This window comes from Rhinichthys klamathensis, unplaced genomic scaffold (genome assembly GCF_029890125.1).
Source record: "Rhinichthys klamathensis goyatoka isolate OS25496 unplaced genomic scaffold, OSU_Roscu_1.1 h1tg000652l_1, whole genome shotgun sequence".
NCBI lineage: Eukaryota > Metazoa > Chordata > Actinopteri > Cypriniformes > Leuciscidae > Rhinichthys > Rhinichthys klamathensis.
The window spans coordinates 555,966-577,641 of NW_026607096.1; the positions used below are offsets into that span (position 1 = coordinate 555,966).

The 21,676-nt window shown below is 39.0% G+C and overlaps 1 protein-coding gene across 1 annotated transcript in view; it reads right to left on the reverse strand.

Moving 5' to 3' along the window:
* Nucleotides 1-412: 412 nt before the first annotated feature.
* Nucleotides 413-21,676, reverse strand: part of LOC130076444 (uncharacterized) — a 33,535-nt gene continuing 12,271 nt past the window's right edge. Inside the window, exons 7-12 of the mRNA XM_056241520.1 lie at nucleotides 12,696-12,752; nucleotides 12,333-12,441; nucleotides 5,035-5,084; nucleotides 3,089-4,949; nucleotides 2,881-2,994; nucleotides 413-654 (exon numbers count right to left, since the gene is read on the reverse strand). Coding sequence (XP_056097495.1) covers nucleotides 413-654; nucleotides 2,881-2,994; nucleotides 3,089-4,949; nucleotides 5,035-5,084; nucleotides 12,333-12,441; nucleotides 12,696-12,752 — 2,433 coding nt within the window. The remainder of the gene's footprint in view (nucleotides 655-2,880; nucleotides 2,995-3,088; nucleotides 4,950-5,034; nucleotides 5,085-12,332; nucleotides 12,442-12,695; nucleotides 12,753-21,676) is intronic.

Sequence of the window (21,676 nt, forward strand, 5' to 3'; positions counted from 1 at the left end):
CATCGATCGACAGTGCAAGAGATCAACAATACCATATTTTGTAAACGGCACAGCGATAAATAATAAACAAGAAAAAAAAATGTATATGAGAGGAAAAGAATCATTAGTTAGCAGGAACAATTTGTGTAATGGTGTGTGCTGCAACGATGCAAAGTCCAGTTCACAGTTATTGCATTGGTGGAAAATGACAAAAAAACAAAAACAAATTGGTGGTAAAACCAACAACAAATGAGAAATCAGCTACATTGATAACAGAAACTGGAACATCTCATTGGAAACCAGTCACATCAACAAAGAAGTGAAGGGTAAATAACCCAGAAGACAGCAAGGAGACAACATTTAAAAATAATAAAATAAGCTAAAACAGTGTTACAAAATGTAAAAGCTTATGGCTGCATTTCATGAACAGCACTCATGCACTTTCATACTGACTTCTCCTTTTGGCTGTTATACCTCTGTTTCTCACAAAATCCCTAATGTTTTGTACTGACCGGTTTTGTAGCACATGCTCTTCAGCAGATTTGCATTGAAGACACTCAGATTTTGTCGCCAAATGACCTTTGGCTATGTGGATTTTAAAATGCCGCATCACAGCAGCAACTTCTGCTTTTGACCATATTCTTTTCTTCCCCCGATGTTCAACACTTTCAGTCACTAAAAACAAGAAAGATAAAAACAAGAAAACATTGCAATGTGAAATGTTTAATTTTAAAAAATCAGTTACAAGCTACAAACATTTACAATTTAGTTCACAAAATATTACAAAATGCATGTAATTTTGATAATACATGCATTTCTATGACATTTTATGAACAAAAATAGACTAGAATCAACATGAATTGTTTTTGCCTCAACAGAGCCAAGTCTGAAAGTTTAAAGATTGTTAATTGACATGATGCCATAGACAGTAAAAGAAATGGACACAGTGGATTCAACAGAGAAAAGTGAAGCCCATTAGAAGTACTCCTTTCCTGATCGCTGAGTGTACTGCACAGACTCAAACTGAGCTTGACGATGTAGATGTGACGTGAGCAACTTTTCGGTCTTTTAGTAGCTGTGCCAAGAGAAATCTGAATCATTCCCCTCCGAAACTTGCAGAGATGCAGAGCGTTAGTAGGAGGTGTCCATGAGCTAGCAGCAACTTTCGTGATTCGAACCGAATCATGGGTTTGGCGTAACAGCCAAAATGCCTCCACGTTGTGCATTAAAATGGTTAAATCCACAGCTAGCCGTGGATTATCCCTTGCTTATTTTAATTTATTGAAATATGCTGTTGCTTGTGGTTTGATTATTTTTTCTTATTTTCTTTGTTTTTACTTGACAGTAGTCCTTTTTCCCCCTGAACATATCAAACCATGCCGAAACCATGCCCCTAAAACTGACAAAGCCAAACCGTGAGTAATTTTAACTGTTACACCCCAATTTTACGGTAGCCCAGTAAGAAATCATAAAAAAATGAAACAAGTCACAACACATGCAAGTTACTTTACTTCCTAAATGAATACGGACCCAAGTCAAAGTTGCTTTCACATTCTATAGTACTACACAACTATAGTGATCATACTGCCAGCTCCTACAGGCAGTCTTGGGTACAGTACCTTGGCATACACTCACCTAAAGGATTATTAGGAACACCATACTAATACTGTGTTTGACCCCCTTTCGCCTTAATTCTACGTGGCATTGATTCAACAAGGTGCTGAAAGCATTCTTTAGAAATGTTGGCCCATATTGATAGGATAGCATCTTGCAGTTGATGGAGATTTGTGGGATGCACATCCAGGGCACGAAGCTCCCGTTCCGCCACATCCCAAAGATGCTCTATTGGGTTGAGATCTGGTGACTGTGGGGGCCATTTTAGTAAAGTGAACTCATTGTCATGTTCAAGAAACCAATTTGAAATGATTCGAGCTTTGTGACATGGTGCATTATCCTGCTGGAAGTAGCCATCAGAGGATGGGTACATGGTGGCCATAAAGGGATGGACATGGTCAGAAACAATGCTCAGGTAGGCCGTGGCATTTAAACGATGCCCAATTGGCACTAAGGGGCCTAAAGTGTGCCAAGAAAACATTCCCCACACCATTACACCACCACCACCACCCTGCACAGTGGTAACAAGGCATGATGGATCCATGTTCTCATTCTGTTTACGCCAAATTCTGACACTACCATCTGAATGTCTCTACAGAAATCGAGACTCATCAGACCAGGCAACATTTTTCCAGTCTTCAACTGTCCAACTTTGGTGAGCTCTTGCTAATTGTAGCCACTTTTTCCTATTTGTAGTGGAGATGAGTGGTACCCGGTGGGGTCTTCTGCTGTTGTAGCCCATCCACCTCAAGGTTGTGTGTGTTGTGGCTTCACAAATGCTTTGCTGCATACCTCGGTTGTAACGAGTGGTTATTTCAGTCAAAGTTGCTCTTCTATCAGCTTGAATCAGTCGGCCCATTCTCCTCTGACCTCTAGCATCAACAAGGCATTTTCGCCCACAGGACTGCCGCATACTGGATGTTTTTCCCTTTTCATACCATTCTTTGTAAACCCTAGAAATGGTTGTGCGTGAAAATCCCAGTAACTGAGCAGATTGTGAAATACTCAGACCGGCCCGTCTGGCACCAACAACCATGCCACGCTCAAAATTGCTTAAATCACCTTTCTTTCCCATTCTGACATTCAGTTTGGAGTTCAGGAGATTGTCTTGACCAGGACCACACTCCTAAATGCATTGAAGCAACTGCCATGTGATTGGTTGATTAGATAATTGCATTGAGAAATTGAACAGGTGTTCCTAATAATCCTTTAGGTGAGTGTACTTCTCAGTCCAAACACCACTACCTTATAATGTATCATTTTTCTTTATACCATTAAAATAATTACCTCCATTCTGGCAGGCTTCTTGTATTGATGACATTTCATTTTGTCTGCCAAATGAACTGGTGCCATCAGGTTCATCATCTGCATCATCTTCAGTATCGGTCAACTGGATCTGATCTGAAATCATAACGTTAATTAAGTGTAATACTCTTGTATGGAAATGTTGAGATTGGTATTGGAATAACACCTATGCAATAGATATATAAAATACCTTCAATTTGAATCTCATCGAGTGACTTTCCCTGGATGTTTCCAAGACAACCTTTGTCCATTGCTAAAAGTAGCTTCGAGATTTTCGCAAGCTGAATTGTTGCCTCAGGCAGTCTGTAGTGATCACGGTGGACACGTATATCATGCCCGAGAAAGTCAGCCACCTGATCCAACTCGTTGTCTTTGAGGTTTAAAATTTGCGAAAGGGTTGCAACATGTTTCCTAAGCTGGGTTGAGCGTAGATATTCAGGTTTTTTGGCTCCACACTTTTCTGCATGAAGTCTCAAGCTGTCTTGACCTCTGTAATAACTTGAACATTTTGGTCTAGCAAAGAGAAAGATATTGGCATCCTGTACACCACATTCCATTCTTCTGCTGACTAATAGATTCAGCGATTTCACCATTTGTGGTGTAAGGAGGACAGCCACCTTTCGTCCACGTTTGCCCCGGATTTCTACCCGAGTGAAGTGCTCACAAAGTTTCTTTTCAAACTTAGTTAATCCCAAGGACACATCAACATGGAGTACGCTTTTGTCTCTAGCAATGAAGTTCTTCAAGTGCATTTTTGACACCTCCCCTGCACGCCTTCGATTAAAAACTATAGTCTGAACAAGAGTGGCTTTTGCAAGGTCAGCGTAACTTTGGGGAGATGCTTCTTTCTTCAGTTTGTCAAAGGCAGCATTTGCAGACTGTTCGAGGTGAGTATGAAGAAGTTGCACATCCTGGGTAAAAGGCAAGGTCGATGGTTTGTTGAATTTATTCTCACTAAGTGTGTTCAGGGCAGAGTGTGATACAAGCTCACACCATTTTGTGGAGTACAGTGACTTGAAAGCTTCAGTTGATTTGATCAAGCCCTCATTTTCTGTCATCAAAGCCCTACAGTGAATTATGTCAGCTATTTTCTGTAGAGAATGCCCTATTTTTAGAGCAAGACTTGGTGCTGTGTAAGAGTTGTTTTCTTCATCAAAACCAGACACTTTTTTCACAGCTTTGACAACTTTGTGAAAATTTCCAGGCTTAACAGCATCTTCAATGGTGTATAACGAATCACCACGCAAAACCAACAACACACGTGCAAGTTCCCTTAACTTCTGACGAATATACTCATATTTTGTAGTATCAGATCCATGCTTGTTGTACAGAGATTGTGCCAGCTGCAAAATGCTGAAGTCATTACGAACAACTGTTGTTATATCATCCAGTCTCATTGGGTCAAGAAGCTTCCAAACCCCTTGAGAAATACTTTCAGAGAACACAGACTGAGCAGTTGAGGCCAAGCCCAAGACTTTGGGCTTTGCAAACCCACCGGAAGCCTGTTCTGGCATGAAGTGGCATCTGCGAGAGTGCCGCCACAATTCTTTGCGGGAAAACATTCCTTTACAATAGACACAGTGAATAAATTTAGACTGCTTAGAAGTTCTTTTTAATTTGATTTGCCCGGTTCCTGTTTTGAGAACAACTACATTGTGTTGAAAGTTACCACGATTACGTAATTTCTCCAGAAGTCGTCGTCTTTTTACTGAACGTTTTGGAAAACTGAGAGCCTCCATCACTTCTGCTTCTGTCTTGTGTGTCTCTAGATGTCTGGCAAGTTTAGACTGAGGCTTTTGACAAACGTAACAGTAGTTTATACCTTTAACACCTGCTTTGTCATCTGTTGTTTCATCTGGGTTTTTTTTTCTAGTATCAAATGTTTCAATATTCCCTGAGAGGGGACCCTGGGACAGAGTAGAGACCTCCAGAGACCTTGCATCCGAATCAGATTCGGAACTATCAGAGTTGCTGTCTGGTAAATAATCCTTATCTTCATGCATGTCCTCATCTGATTCACTATCATCCTCTGAGCTGAAATCATGTTTATCCTAAAAATAGAATACATGTTAAACTAACAGTATTTTTTTTTAAATAACAAATGTAATGGTACCTACAAAAGTAAATCTGACATACCTCAGGAAATGCTTGCTTGAGACAACCCTTGTGCCACACACCAGAACAAACTGAAAGACAACAGTCAGTTAATATAAATTAATATATCTACACTAAAACACATTTAGCTATTTTTCAGTATTAGAATCATAAAAATGCATTTTTAAAATAAATCATTATTCACTAAATAATCTTCATTAAACAATTTCATTCATTTTAAAAAGTGAGACAAAATTAATTTAAAGGGAATGCACGTAAAGTTCCTGATTAATATTGAGCATGATTGGTATTCAAAATTCTAAGCAAAAGCTCCAGTCTCCTAGCCTGACTACGTCAGACTTCGTACTTCCGCTCAATTTCAGTTCGCTTCTGTACTCAGTCTGAGATAGCGACCTATCTCTCAGTTTTCCTCCCGACTGAATACAGTCGGCCAATCAACGAACAGAGGGCGGGCTGAGAGCCGTGATGTAGACGCTAAGCGCCGAGTTTAAGATAGGTTAGTGAAATTGAAAACGACCGTGGATATGGAGACACGGGATGCAATTCGCTCTGTTGTGGAGAATATTCCTGGCAGGGGCGTAGGAATGAGTTTAACATTGGGGGGGGACACATAACGGAAACCTGACAGATCCGTTAATGTTTTGAACAGAAATGTGTCATAAATTTACTACACTGCAAAACATTCACCAACATACTTTATTCTACTAAAAAGATACATTTGTAAAGATAAAGGAAAACACATTTTGAATGGCAGTAATTAGGCTAACTGATAAATATCAAATCAATTCTTTAATTGCAGGCCTAATCAGGGGTTAAATTGGGATTTAAAAAAATAAATAAACCATTAAATGGCACTTTCTGGAGACTTTTGTGCAAAGAAATATATATATATAAAAAAGGTAGGTCTAGCAAGTCTTATATTTCTGTAACTCACACAGATCAAATACAAATATGCTGACTGAATAGATTGCTAGTTTATTTTGAGTAGCCAGCTAGCAGTTCTATTGGCAGTTTGCAGTTTGCTGATAATCCGGTGTCTGAAGTAAAATGCTCAAAACATCTCCTGAGAAAAATCACATGGTCAAACTAGTCTTGGTTATTTAATTTTGATTTAGTCTTATTTTCCTTACCTTGTCATTCAAGGCCAGGGCACTTTTTGTACATTTCTGGAACTTTTGCGCGCTTCCACATCCCGCGCAACTACGGATCTCCCAGATCTATGATCTATATTCATTATATATTGCTGTGTACATTTATCCGTGTCACCTAGATGCGCGTGCGCGAGGGAAGCGCGATCATGGTCGACTGACAACGAGATGAAGCAGCTGAACAAGAATACGGCTTTCTGAACAATATTCTGAACAAGAATATTGTTCTCATCTCAGCTCAGCCGAGACAAAATAGACACCATTTCAAATAGCTTTCATTTATTGTCAGAAATATGTTTTCAAAGCATCACTTTCATCAAATTTTATGTGACATAATTTCCAGTAGGCAACTGACTGCAAACAGGCACATGACAAGCATGCGAGTTAAAGATTTCAAATCAAATATTTTTCTCCGCGGTATAATTTTTGGGTGGGACAAATGCGACTGTCTCCAATTTTGGGGGGGGGACACGTCCCCCCCGGTTCCTATGCCCATGATTCCTGGCATTTGCAAACTGAAGCCCGAACAAGAAGAGTGTTTGTTAAACATTTTGAATGGAGGTGATGTTGTGGCCCTGTCGAGCTCGAACTGGCACCCTTTTGACAGTTCAGTGTCTCCTTTCTTTTCCAGTTCTTAAATATTTCCATGTCATGCTGTAATCTTGCAATTAAGTTGCAGCATTTCCGACAGACTCAAGATGAACAAAGAGCTGTGTTTAACAGAACTAATCCTAACTTTGACAGTTGGCTGCAAATATTTTCTTATTTCTCTCTACTGTTAAATATTAGAGGCACTAATTGTACCGTGGATGCATAGATTTACTTTACAAAGTCTGAAAAAGTCGTTCACAGCCATGTTCACTCCGGTGTTTCGCTCGGTGGTTTCGTTTTCGCATTATATATGTTTACAGCAGAGCATGTGAGCGGAGCGGTAATACTTCCTCCTGAGCGGAGAGCGCCTTTCTGAAGATTCTGCTCCGCTCGCTCCGTCCGCTCAGCGCCGCTCGCTCAACCCAGAATGCCCTATTGTGATTTGCTAGTTCGAGAATCGGTGAATTAGCTAAAGCAATAATGGGTTGGTTATGGAGTTCAAACATTGTTTTAAGGAAGTTGCGAGCCTTATGCATAAATGCCCAGTAAAAATCACAGTTAAGAACGAGCAGGGAGAAGAAATTGAAAGGGAGTGTGGAGAGACTGTGAGAGTTAGCAAAGATTCATATTGGAATCTAAAGCGTCACATTGCCAGAAAGCACGAGGATGTGCTACGCAAACATGGTAGTGCAGCAAAAGGTGAGCTATAGCCTATACCATTCGAAAATAAATTAATAGATAAATGGGTAAGGTAGGCTGTTGTACTGAGCCCCTCTCATGACATGAAGACAAAAATATATTGTAATATACAAATTACCCATGTCCCATGAATTAAGAATTCGTTCTTTCATTTAGGGTGGCCACGAATTAAATTCGTTTCCACAAATTCTTAAATCGTTCCCTGGTTTAGTAAATCGTGGCCATGTTGAACTAATTCGTAGGCTACTCTCGTTTTATTAAAACAAGGAAACAAATTATTACAACGTGGTCACGATTTACTAAACCATGGATCGAAATATTATATTGTTAATTTTGTATGATTTAAATAAAATGAGGAAATTAATTATTAAAACATGCTGACGTCAGGTTGGAACGAATTGTTAATTTGTTATGCAATCATCATATCAGTGCAACTAAAAATAACCTATAGCCAACACACAATATGAATTAGCCTACATAATTGTAGTTGATGTAGCCTATTTTTAAGTTGAAATTAGACAGCAGTTATTGAACCTAGGGCTGCACGATTAATCTAATTTTAATCACGATAACGATTTTGGCTTCCCACGATCAAATTCGCGTGATCGAGCGATATTTAAAATGCGTCAATCCGTTCTCAGAACGCTCCGTATCAAAGTTTTTTTTTTTTTTTTTTTGCAAAGCCAATCTAGCGCTCCCTAAACCACTGTCTGATCACGTGCCTCCATGAGCCACAGTGCACGAGAGAGACGTGTGTCTGCGCGCGAGTGACAGAGCACGAGAGACCGTTGCTGTGTCTGAAATCTCCCACTACTCACTATATAGTGGACTATATAGTGAGCTCACCATTTTGTAGTGCTGTCCGAATGTAAAGTGATGATTATTATACCCTATATAGTCCACTCAATGTATCCCAGAATGCATTTTGAAAAGTAGTGTACAACTGATGGTCACTAACCCAAGCCCTACATACCATCATGCATTGCACCAGCTGACAGATGATAGCACGTTTAAATAGTGCGACAGTAATGACGTAATAAACGGCGCCGAGAGACGATCGAGTAGTGTCCGAAAGTGGTGTTTCTACTATGCTTGGTGAGCTCACTATATAGTGCTCTACTCCCTACCCCCTACATAGGGGTTAGGGAGTAGTGGTTTGAGTGGAGATTTCGGACACAGCCCGTGTGTCCAAGAGCGCACTCGACAGTGTGCGAGCGTGCGACAGCGCGCGAGAGATACCGAGTGTGTCTGCGCGCGGGAGAGACCGAGTATCTGCGTGCGGGAGAGACCGAGTGTGAGCATTAGTAAATTGGTACTACATAGTAATATATAATTACTATATAAGAGGCATGGAAGTTCGATTAATGGACTCCAATAATCAGTACTACAAACGTCTTGTTTTGAACTATAGTTTTATACATAGAAATAATTCGAGCACATAAACTTTCATGTGGAAGATTAAATAAGATTCAATTCATGCAGTATGATTTCACAACCAATCACTGACACTGTACCACAACCAGGTTTTCAGATTCTTAAGCGTCAAACAACAATGACTCTGAATTTTATCCATTAATTGAACTTCCATAGTTCTGCCTTGAAATGTTCTCATTTGGTTACATTCTGTTATGGAATATTTGTTTTTTTATTGATTGTATATTTTGAGTTTTATTCACACCCATTATGCAGGTACAATGCAAGTTTATATTTTGCTTCCTAAAATATATTTACACAATGTAAAATAGTGCCTTGTTGAAGTTTTGCTACATTTTCTTTATTGTTTTATTTATTTTTATTTATTCTTTAAGGAGATGCACTGAATTTTGGTGAATAAGAGGACCTGTTTTATTTTGATGCACATACTTGTACATTAGCAGGAATGTAGCACAATATGGATGTGAAAGCAGTTATAATTAGCCTATGTGACAATAACATTTGTTTTGGTTAAAATCAACAAATAATCGTGATAATTAATCGTGATCTCAATATTGTTAAAAATAATCGTGATTATCATTTTGGCCATAATCGTGCAGCCCTAATTGAACCACTTGTTAAATTTAAATAAAACAAAAAAAACTGACCCGAATAATTAGGTAGGCCTATAATTTAGATGTAGGCAACAGAAAATGTACTGAATGCTATTATAATGTACACAAATTAGTTTTTACAGAAAAAACTGCTACCAATCAAAGGGAGATAAAGAATTTTTTTCCTCTCCTGCGTCCCCAGACTCCCCAGTTCTCTGTGTCTAATGCACGGAAGAAAGAATTAGATGACGCATTTTTTAAGATAGTTTACGTGGATTATGAACCTCTCACAAAAGGTGAACGTGAGGGTATGCGCCATTTTGTCAGCGTTGCCCAGCCCGGCTATACCACACCGTGCTACAGTACAGTACGTGACACTCTGATGCCAAATGCTCTTAGCGAGATGGAAGGCAGACTTAGAGAGCTGTTGCAGTTAGGAGATGGCTTTGTGCTTACTTTAGACATTTGGACAAACAGAAGAGGACACAGCTTTCTGGGTGTTGTGGCAAGTTTCATTGATGAAATGTTTAACAGTCACACTGTGCTGCTGTCCTGTGAACATCTTAAAGGACACCACACCGCTGAGAATATTTTTCATAAATATGAAAGTATTTTGCAACACTGGAATTTACAACGACGAGTTGTCAGGGTGGTGACTGACAGCGCAAGTAACATGGTAAAGGCTTTCGACCTCCCAGGGTTTGATGAAAGCTCAACTGAAGAGGAGGGTGAGGAAGAGGTCCTTGAGGAAGATAGCAGTGGCACAGAGGAAGGTCCACTTTCACCATTCCAGACAGATTTTGCGCAGATCATAGAAAACATGAGCGCCACATACATCACTGAATCTAATCTGCATATGCGATGCCCCATCCATTTACTGCAACTCGCCATAAAGGATGCAATAAACGGTCATGCTGATGTAGACAAAATGATCACACGAACGGCAAAACTTGTAAAGAGTATTAGAAAAAGCACCTTAAACACTGAGGAGGCTGATAAACTTAAAATTCCCGAGCACAGTAAGCTGACCATGAATGACGTACTTCATCTCCAAGCCCTGACTGAGGTGCTATTGCCTCTGGCAGAGCTTACAACTGCTATGCAAAAAGAGCTCGGAAACCTTGGCATGATTCTTCCAGCTGTAATGGAAATCAAACAGCTTTTGTCCAGTGTCCCTGACAACCGCTCCGTCAACATTCGTGCATTTGTGGAGACACTGTCAGATAATGTCTCTACTCGTTTTAACAGATTTTACTCTGACAAGCACCTTGTGTTGGCGGCTGTATTGGATCCACGTTTTAAAACTGAATGGATCATTAGAGATGGTACAGTGAGCAATCAACTCGTAGAGATTCGTGAAATGTTGGTAAAAGAGGCAGAATGCAGTGGTGTGGAGACTGCGGTGGACAGTGACTGAGGCTAGAAGCGCTCCCAAGAAGGCCCTCATTTTCGGCTCATATGAGAGCAACTCGAGTGTAGCTGACAGTGCCAGAGGTGAGATGGAGGAGTACCTGGGCTCAATGAGAAAAGGTCCACATGAAGATGTCCTAGGATTTTGGAAAACCAATGCTGGATCAATCCAGTGGTTCTTCCAGTGCTGAGCGCGTGTTTTCCGCCGCTGGATTACTGTCCCGGGCACACCGCATGAGCCTGAAACCTAATACTTTGTCCAAGCTAATGTTTCTAAAAGTAAATTCTAAAGTGATGTAAAGATTGAGACGTTTTTAAATAGACCGCAATTACCCGCAGTTTTGGTCTATTTAAACTTTAGAACGCGCGTTTCTTTTACTAATGCCAGTAAATCATCCAGGTGTGCTTTGATAAGATGTTGTTAAGTGCATTTCACCTGTGTGTGCTTTTATGAGCATGATAGTCCAGATGTGTTTTGTGAAGTTCTACATGCATTTCATCTTGTTTGTGTGTGTGTGTGTGTGTGTGTGTGCGTGCGTGCGCGTTTTAATATGCCTGTTTTGCAACTGCAGTTATGTTCACGGAAATAAAATAACGAAAATCAAATATACCTTTTCAGTTATTGCATTTAATAGGCAAGTTTGCCAAAGGGCTAGACATGTTTTTTAATTAAGTTAATTTAATGCATTTAAATGAATAAAAAGAACAGACTTTTATTCAGAATCACCAGTAAATAACTTCTATTTACAATCCTAGCTACTGTAATTTATACATTTATTCCAGATATTCATTACAAAGTACAAACAGAAGGCAAGTAACCTACAGAAACATTTATGTCTGAGCGGGATTTGTTTTACCGGTGAGTGTGAGCGATTCATCAGTGGAGCGTTCGCTTGGGACGCGAGCGACTGAGTGGAGCATACGCGCATAGAGCGGAATATTGAGCTGAGCGTTACACCGCTCTGCTTCGCTCACATGCTCTGGTTTACAGAGGAAGTTAGATGCGGCTGAGCTGGCGCGTCATAACCAAACGATATGTGATTGGCTTATGGGTAACCAATGATTTTATACTTTTTATTCATTGCGTTATGGAGTCTGTGATGTCTTTATATCTCATCGTTTTTATAGGTTTTAGTTTATATATTTTATAATGTAATAATTACACAGCTAATCTCCGAATTAATGTAGAGACAAAGTTGTATAGTTTACTGTACATTTTTAAATACTTGGTTCATTGGCATCTTTTTATGAATAAAGGTCAGTTTCACTGATACTAATACAGCTATTGATGTCTGGATAAAAAATTATAGATGCAAAGGGTTAACTCCATATTAAACCCTACGGATCAGGAATGGGATGTAATTTAAGTTTATGTACATGTATAGGCAAACGTCCCAAAACGTTTGGCAATATAGTGTATGCAAGTATGCATGTATTTACTCACCTTTACATTTGAAACCAATCCACTTAAGAGCAGACATCCCAGATCCCAGGCATACTGTGCATTTGTCCAGGCATGACACAGTTGCATGGACCAAGTCATGTTTGTGACACTATTTAGTAGGAAGGAAGAGGAGTGGGATAGACCGTAATTTAGCTTCTACTTTTTTTTTAAACAAAAGTATATACAAATAATTTATATACTTATTTACTATTATTTATTTTCTATTTTGCAGATTTAAAATTAACACACTTGAATTTTCACAAACCAAAAGCATAGTGCTTGCCAAACTGTGGGGCACAGAGGTATTGACAGCAATTGTAGCTGCTCCTGTGTTGACAGTTCTCTTACAAAACTACACAATACCTGTTCTGCACTTGCTTCTGCCAAACAGGGAGTTTTGTCTGCAACATCTGTATTCATCTGTAAAGGAGAATGAAAATAAATACCGTTGTAGACATTTGCTGGAGATAAAGAAGCTGCTACTGTGTCGTCAGTTTAACAATCTCATGCCTATTGTTTCCTACATAACTAACACTACAGTGTCCTAGTAAACCGTTCTGTCCTCACAATGCAGTGTTTTCAGTTTAACACAATCTCATGCCTATTGTTTCCTACATAACTAACACTACAGTGTCCTAGTAAACCGTTCTGTCCTCACAATGCAGTGTTTTCAGTTTAACACAATCTCATGCCTATTGTTTCCTACATAACTAACACTACAGTGTCCTAGTAAACCGTTCTGTCCTCACAATGCAGTGTTTTCAGTTTAACACAATCTCATGCCTATTGTTTCCTACATAACTAACACTACAGTGTCCTAGTAAACCGTTCCGTCCTCACAATGCAGTGTTTTCAGTTTAACACAATCTCATGCCTATTGTTTCCTACATAACTAACACTACAGTGTCCTAGTAAACCGTTCTGTCCTCACAATGCAGTGTTTTCAGTTTAACACAATCTCATGCCTATTGTTTCCTACATAACTAACACTACAGTGTCCTAGTAAACCGTTCTGTCCTCACAATGCAGTGTTTTCAGTTTAACACAATCTCATGCCTATTGTTTCCTACATAACTAACACTACAGTGTCCTAGTAAACCGTTCCGTCCTCACAATGCAGTGTGTTTTCAGTTTAACACAATCTCATGCCTATTGTTTCCTACATAACTAACACTACAGTGTCCTAGTAAACCGTTCTGTCCTCACAATGCAGTGTTTTCAGTTTAACACAATCTCATGCCTATTGTTTCCTACATAACTAACACACTACAGTGTCCTAGTAAACCGTTCCGTCCTCACAATGCAGTGTGTTTTCAGTTTAACACAATCTCATGCCTATTGTTTCCTACATAACTAACACACTACAGTGTCCTAGTAAACCGTTCTGTCCTCACAATGCAGTGTGTTTTCAGTTTAACACAATCTCATGCCTATTGTTTCCTACATAACTAACACTACAGTGTCCTAGTAAACCGTTCTGTCCTCACAATGCAGTGTGTTTTCAGTTTAACACAATCTCATGCCTATTGTTTCCTACATAACTAACACTACAGTGTCCTAGTAAACCGTACCGTCCTCACAATGCAGTGTGTTTTCAGTTTAACACAATCTCATGCCTATTGTTTCCTACATAACTAACACACTACAGTGTCCTAGTAAACCGTTCCGTCCTCACAATGCAGTGTGTTTTCAGGTTCACACAGTGCTTGGCTCTACATCAAGTCTCTATATCAACTTTCCACTTTGTAGATGTATAATAAGCACACTTGACTATAATGAACATACATTAATCAAAAAAATACACCTAGAATAAATGTTAATGTCTCTTACAAAACTACACAATACCTGTTCTGCACTTGCTTCTGCCAAACAGGGAGTTTTGTCTGCAACATCTGTATTCATCTGTAAAGGAGAGAATGAAAATAAATACCGTTGTAGACATTTGCTGGAGATAAAGAAGCTGCTACTGTGTCGTCAGTTTAACAATCTCATGCCTATTGTTTCCTACATAACTAACACTACAGTGTCCTAGTAAACCGTTCTGTCCTCACAATGCAGTGTGTTTTCAGTTTAACACAATCTCATGCCTATTGTTTCCTACATAACTAACACTACAGTGTCCTAGTAAACCGTTCTGTCCTCACAATGCAGTGTGTTTTCAGTTTAACACAATCTCATGCCTATTGTTTCCTACATAACTAACACTACAGTGTCCTAGTAAACCGTTCCGTCCTCACAATGCAGTGTGTTTTCAGTTTAACACAATCTCATGCCTATTGTTTCCTACATAACTAACACTACAGTGTCCTAGTAAACCGTTCTGTCCTCACAATGCAGTGTTTTCAGTTTAACACAATCTCATGCCTATTGTTTCCTACATAACTAACACTACAGTGTCCTAGTAAACCGTTCTGTCCTCACAATGCAGTGTTTTCAGTTTAACACAATCTCATGCCTATTGTTTCCTACATAACTAACACACTACAGTGTCCTAGTAAACCGTTCCGTCCTCACAATGCAGTGTGTTTTCAGGTTCACACAGTGCTTGGCTCTACATCAAGTCTCTATATCAACTTTCCACTTTGTAGATGTATAATAAGCACACTTGACTATAATGAACATACATTAATCAAAAAAATACACCTAGAATAAATGTTAATGTCTCTTACAAAACTACACAATACCTGTTCTGCACTTGCTTCTGCCAAACAGGGAGTTTTGTCTGCAACATCTGTATTCATCTGTAAAGGAGAGAATGAAAATAAATACCGTTGTAGACATTTGCTGGAGATAAAGAAGCTGCTACTGTGTCGTCAGTTTAACAATCTCATGCCTATTGTTTCCTACATAACTAACACTACAGTGTCCTAGTAAACCGTTCTGTCCTCACAATGCAGTGTGTTTTCAGTTTAACACAATCTCATGCCTATTGTTTCCTACATAACTAACACTACAGTGTCCTAGTAAACCGTTCCGTCCTCACAATGCAGTGTGTTTTCAGTTTAACACAATCTCATGCCTATTGTTTCCTACATAACTAACACTACAGTGTCCTAGTAAACCGTTCTGTCCTCACAATGCAGTGTTTTCAGTTTAACACAATCTCATGCCTATTGTTTCCTACATAACTAACACTACAGTGTCCTAGTAAACCGTTCTGTCCTCACAATGCAGTGTGTTTTCAGTTTAACACAATCTCATGCCTATTGTTTCCTACATAACTAACACTACAGTGTCCTAGTAAACCGTTCTGTCCTCACAATGCAGTGTTTTCAGTTTAACACAATCTCATGCCTATTGTTTCCTACATAACTAACACACTACAGTGTCCTAGTAAACCGTTCCGTCCTCACAATGCAGTGTGTTTTCAGGTTCACACAGTGCTTGGCTCTACATCAAGTCTCTATATCAACTTTCCACTTTGTAGATGTATAATAAGCACACTTGACTATAATGAACATACATTAATCAAAAAAATACACCTAGAATAAATGTTAATGTCTCTTACAAAACTACACAATACCTGTTCTGCACTTGCTTCTGCCAAACAGGGAGTTTTGTCTGCAACATCTGTATTCATCTGTAAAGGAGAGAATGAAAATAAATACCGTTGTAGACATTTGCTGGAGATAAAGAAGCTGCTACTGTGTCGTCAGTTTAACAATCTCATGCCTATTGTTTCCTACATAACTAACACTACAGTGTCCTAGTAAACCGTTCTGTCCTCACAATGCAGTGTGTTTTCAGTTTAACACAATCTCATGCCTATTGTTTCCTACATAACTAACACTACAGTGTCCTAGTAAACCGTTCTGTCCTCACAATGCAGTGTGTTTTCAGTTTAACACAATCTCATGCCTATTGTTTCCTACATAACTAACACTACAGTGTCCTAGTAAACCGTTCCTTCCTCACAATGCAGTGTGTTTTCAGTTTAACACAATCTCATGCCTATTGTTTCCTACATAACTAACACTACAGTGTCCTAGTAAACCGTTCTGTCCTCACAATGCAGTGTTTTCAGTTTAACACAATCTCATGCCTATTGTTTCCTACATAACTAACACTACAGTGTCCTAGTAAACCGTTCTGTCCTCACAATGCAGTGTGTTTTCAGTTTAACACAATCTCATGCCTATTGTTTCCTACATAACTAACACTACAGTGTCCTAGTAAACCGTTCTGTCCTCACAATGCAGTGTTTTCAGTTTAACACAATCTCATGCCTATTGTTTCCTACATAACTAACACTACAGTGTCCTAGTAAACCGTTCCTTCCTCACAATGCAGTGTTTTCAGTTTAACACAATCTCATGCCTATTGTTTCCTACATAACTAACACTACAGTGTCCTAGTAAACCGTTCTGTCCTCACAATGCAGTGTTTTCAGTTTAACACAATCTCATGCCTATTGTTTCCTACATAACTAACACTACAGTGTCCTAGTAAACCGTTCTGTCCTCACAATGCAGTGTGTTTTCAGTTTAACACAATCTCATGCCTATTGTTTCCTACATAACTAACACTACAGTGTCCTAGTAAACCGTTCTGTCCTCACAATGCAGTGTTTTCAGTTTAACACAATCTCATGCCTATTGTTTCCTACATAACTAACACTACAGTGTCCTAGTAAACCTTTCCTTCCTCACAATGCAGTGTTTTCAGTTTAACACAATCTCATGCCTATTGTTTCCTACATAACTAACACTACAGTGTCCTAGTAAACCGTTCTGTCCTCACAATGCAGTGTGTTTTCAGTTTAACACAATCTCATGCCTATTGTTTCCTACATAACTAACACTACAGTGTCCTAGTAAACCGTTCCTTCCTCACAATGCAGTGTTTTCAGTTTAACACAATCTCATGCCTATTGTTTCCTACATAACTAACACTACAGTGTCCTAGTAAACCTTTCCTTCCTCACAATGCAGTGTTTTCAGTTTAACACAATCTCATGCCTATTGTTTCCTACATAACTAACACTACAGTGTCCTAGTAAACCGTTCCTTCCTCACAATGCAGTGTTTTCAGTTTAACACAATCTCATGCCTATTGTTTCCTACATAACTAACACTACAGTGTCCTAGTAAACCGTTCTGTCCTCACAATGCAGTGTTTTCAGTTTAACACAATCTCATGCCTATTGTTTCCTACATAACTAACACTACAGTGTCCTAGTAAACCGTTCTGTCCTCACAATGCAGTGTTTTCAGTTTAACACAATCTCATGCCTATTGTTTCCTACATAACTAACACTACAGTGTCCTAGTAAACCGTTCCGTCCTCACAATGCAGTGTGTTTTCAGTTTAACACAATCTCATGCCTATTGTTTCCTACATAACTAACACTACAGTGTCCTAGTAAACCGTTCTGTCCTCACAATGCAGTGTTTTCAGTTTAACACAATCTCATGCCTATTGTTTCCTACATAACTAACACACTACAGTGTCCTAGTAAACCGTTCCGTCCTCACAATGCAGTGTGTTTTCAGTTTAACACAATCTCATGCCTATTGTTTCCTACATAACTAACACACTACAGTGTCCTAGTAAACCGTTCTGTCCTCACAATGCAGTGTGTTTTCAGTTTAACACAATCTCATGCCTATTGTTTCCTACATAACTAACACTACAGTGTCCTAGTAAACCGTTCTGTCCTCACAATGCAGTGTTTTCAGTTTAACACAATCTCATGCCTATTGTTTCCTACATAACTAACACACTACAGTGTCCTAGTAAACCGTTCTGTCCTCACAATGCAGTGTGTTTTCAGTTTAACACAATCTCATGCCTATTGTTTCCTACATAACTAACACTACAGTGTCCTAGTAAACCGTACCGTCCTCACAATGCAGTGTGTTTTCAGTTTAACACAATCTCATGCCTATTGTTTCCTACATAACTAACACACTACAGTGTCCTAGTAAACCGTTCCGTCCTCACAATGCAGTGTGTTTTCAGGTTCACACAGTGCTTGGCTCTACATCAAGTCTCTATATCAACTTTCCACTTTGTAGATGTATAATAAGCACACTTGACTATAATGAACATACATTAATCAAAAAAATACACCTAGAATAAATGTTAATGTCTCTTACAAAACTACACAATACCTGTTCTGCACTTGCTTCTGCCAAACAGGGAGTTTTGTCTGCAACATCTGTATTCATCTGTAAAGGAGAGAATGAAAATAAATACCGTTGTAGACATTTGCTGGAGATAAAGAAGCTGCTACTGTGTCGTCAGTTTAACAATCTCATGCCTATTGTTTCCTACATAACTAACACTACAGTGTCCTAGTAAACCGTTCTGTCCTCACAATGCAGTGTGTTTTCAGTTTAACACAATCTCATGCCTATTGTTTCCTACATAACTAACACTACAGTGTCCTAGTAAACCGTTCTGTCCTCACAATGCAGTGTGTTTTCAGTTTAACACAATCTCATGCCTATTGTTTCCTACATAACTAACACTACAGTGTCCTAGTAAACCGTTCCGTCCTCACAATGCAGTGTGTTTTCAGTTTAACACAATCTCATGCCTATTGTTTCCTACATAACTAACACTACAGTGTCCTAGTAAACCGTTCTGTCCTCACAATGCAGTGTTTTCAGTTTAACACAATCTCATGCCTATTGTTTCCTACATAACTAACACTACAGTGTCCTAGTAAACCGTTCTGTCCTCACAATGCAGTGTGTTTTCAGTTTAACACAATCTCATGCCTATTGTTTCCTACATAACTAACACTACAGTGTCCTAGTAAACCGTTCTGTCCTCACAATGCAGTGTTTTCAGTTTAACACAATCTCATGCCTATTGTTTCCTACATAACTAACACACTACAGTGTCCTAGTAAACCGTTCCGTCCTCACAATGCAGTGTGTTTTCAGGTTCACACAGTGCTTGGCTCTACATCAAGTCTCTATATCAACTTTCCACTTTGTAGATGTATAATAAGCACACTTGACTATAATGAACATACATTAATCAAAAAAATACACCTAGAATAAATGTTAATGTCTCTTACAAAACTACACAATACCTGTTCTGCACTTGCTTCTGCCAAACAGGGAGTTTTGTCTGCAACATCTGTATTCATCTGTAAAGGAGAGAATGAAAATAAATACCGTTGTAGACATTTGCTGGAGATAAAGAAGCTGCTACTGTGTCGTCAGTTTAACAATCTCATGCCTATTGTTTCCTACATAACTAACACTACAGTGTCCTAGTAAACCGTTCTGTCCTCACAATGCAGTGTGTTTTCAGTTTAACACAATCTCATGCCTATTGTTTCCTACATAACTAACACTACAGTGTCCTAGTAAACCGTTCCGTCCTCACAATGCAGTGTGTTTTCAGTTTAACACAATCTCATGCCTATTGTTTCCTACATAACTAACACTACAGTGTCCTAGTAAACCGTTCTGTCCTCACAATGCAGTGTTTTCAGTTTAACACAATCTCATGCCTATTGTTTCCTACATAACTAACACTACAGTGTCCTAGTAAACCGTTCTGTCCTCACAATGCAGTGTGTTTTCAGTTTAACACAATCTCATGCCTATTGTTTCCTACATAACTAACACTACAGTGTCCTAGTAAACCGTTCTGTCCTCACAATGCAGTGTTTTCAGTTTAACACAATCTCATGCCTATTGTTTCCTACATAACTAACACACTACAGTGTCCTAGTAAACCGTTCCGTCCTCACAATGCAGTGTGTTTTCAGGTTCACACAGTGCTTGGCTCTACATCAAGTCTCTATATCAACTTTCCACTTTGTAGATGTATAATAAGCACACTTGACTATAATGAACATACATTAATCAAAAAAATACACCTAGAATAAATGTTAATGTCTCTTACAAAACTACACAATACCTGTTCTGCACTTGCTTCTGCCAAACAGGGAGTTTTGTCTGCAACATCTGTATTCATCTGTAAAGGAGAGAATGAAAATAAATACCGTTGTAGACATTTGCTGGAGATAAAGAAGCTGCTACTGTGTCGTCAGTTTAACAATCTCATGCCTATTGTTTCCTACATAACTAACACTACAGTGTCCTAGTAAACCGTTCTGTCCTCACAATGCAGTGTGTTTTCAGTTTAACACAATCTCATGCCTATTGTTTCCTACATAACTAACACTACAGTGTCCTAGTAAACCGTTCTGTCCTCACAATGCAGTGTGTTTTCAGTTTAACACAATCTCATGCCTATTGTTTCCTACATAACTAACACTACAGTGTCCTAGTAAACCGTTCTGTCCTCACAATGCAGTGTTTTCAGTTTAACACAATCTCATGCCTATTGTTTCCTACATAACTAACACTACAGTGTCCTAGTAAACCGTTCTGTCCTCACAATGCAGTGTGTTTTCAGTTTAACACAATCTCATGCCTATTGTTTCCTACATAACTAACACTACAGTGTCCTAGTAAACCGTTCTGTCCTCACAATGCAGTGTTTTCAGTTTAACACAATCTCATGCCTATTGTTTCCTACATAACTAACACTACAGTGTCCTAGTAAACCGTTCCTTCCTCACAATGCAGTGTTTTCAGTTTAACACAATCTCATGCCTATTGTTTCCTACATAACTAACACTACAGTGTCCTAGTAAACCGTTCTGTCCTCACAATGCAGTGTTTTCAGTTTAACACAATCTCATGCCTATTGTTTCCTACATAACTAACACTACAGTGTCCTAGTAAACCGTTCTGTCCTCACAATGCAGTGTGTTTTCAGTTTAACACAATCTCATGCCTATTGTTTCCTACATAACTAACACTACAGTGTCCTAGTAAACCGTTCTGTCCTCACAATGCAGTGTTTTCAGTTTAACACAATCTCATGCCTATTGTTTCCTACATAACTAACACTACAGTGTCCTAGTAAACCTTTCCTTCCTCACAATGCAGTGTTTTCAGTTTAACACAATCTCATGCCTATTGTTTCCTACATAACTAACACTACAGTGTCCTAGTAAACCGTTCTGTCCTCACAATGCAGTGTGTTTTCAGTTTAACACAATCTCATGCCTATTGTTTCCTACATAACTAACACTACAGTGTCCTAGTAAACCGTTCCGTCCTCACAATGCAGTGTGTTTTCAGTTTAACACAATCTCATGCCTATTGTTTCCTACATAACTAACACTACAGTGTCCTAGTAAACCGTTCCTTCCTCACAATGCAGTGTTTTCAGTTTAACACAATCTCATGCCTATTGTTTCCTACATAACTAACACTACAGTGTCCTAGTAAACCTTTCCTTCCTCACAATGCAGTGTTTTCAGTTTAACACAATCTCATGCCTATTGTTTCCTACATAACTAACAC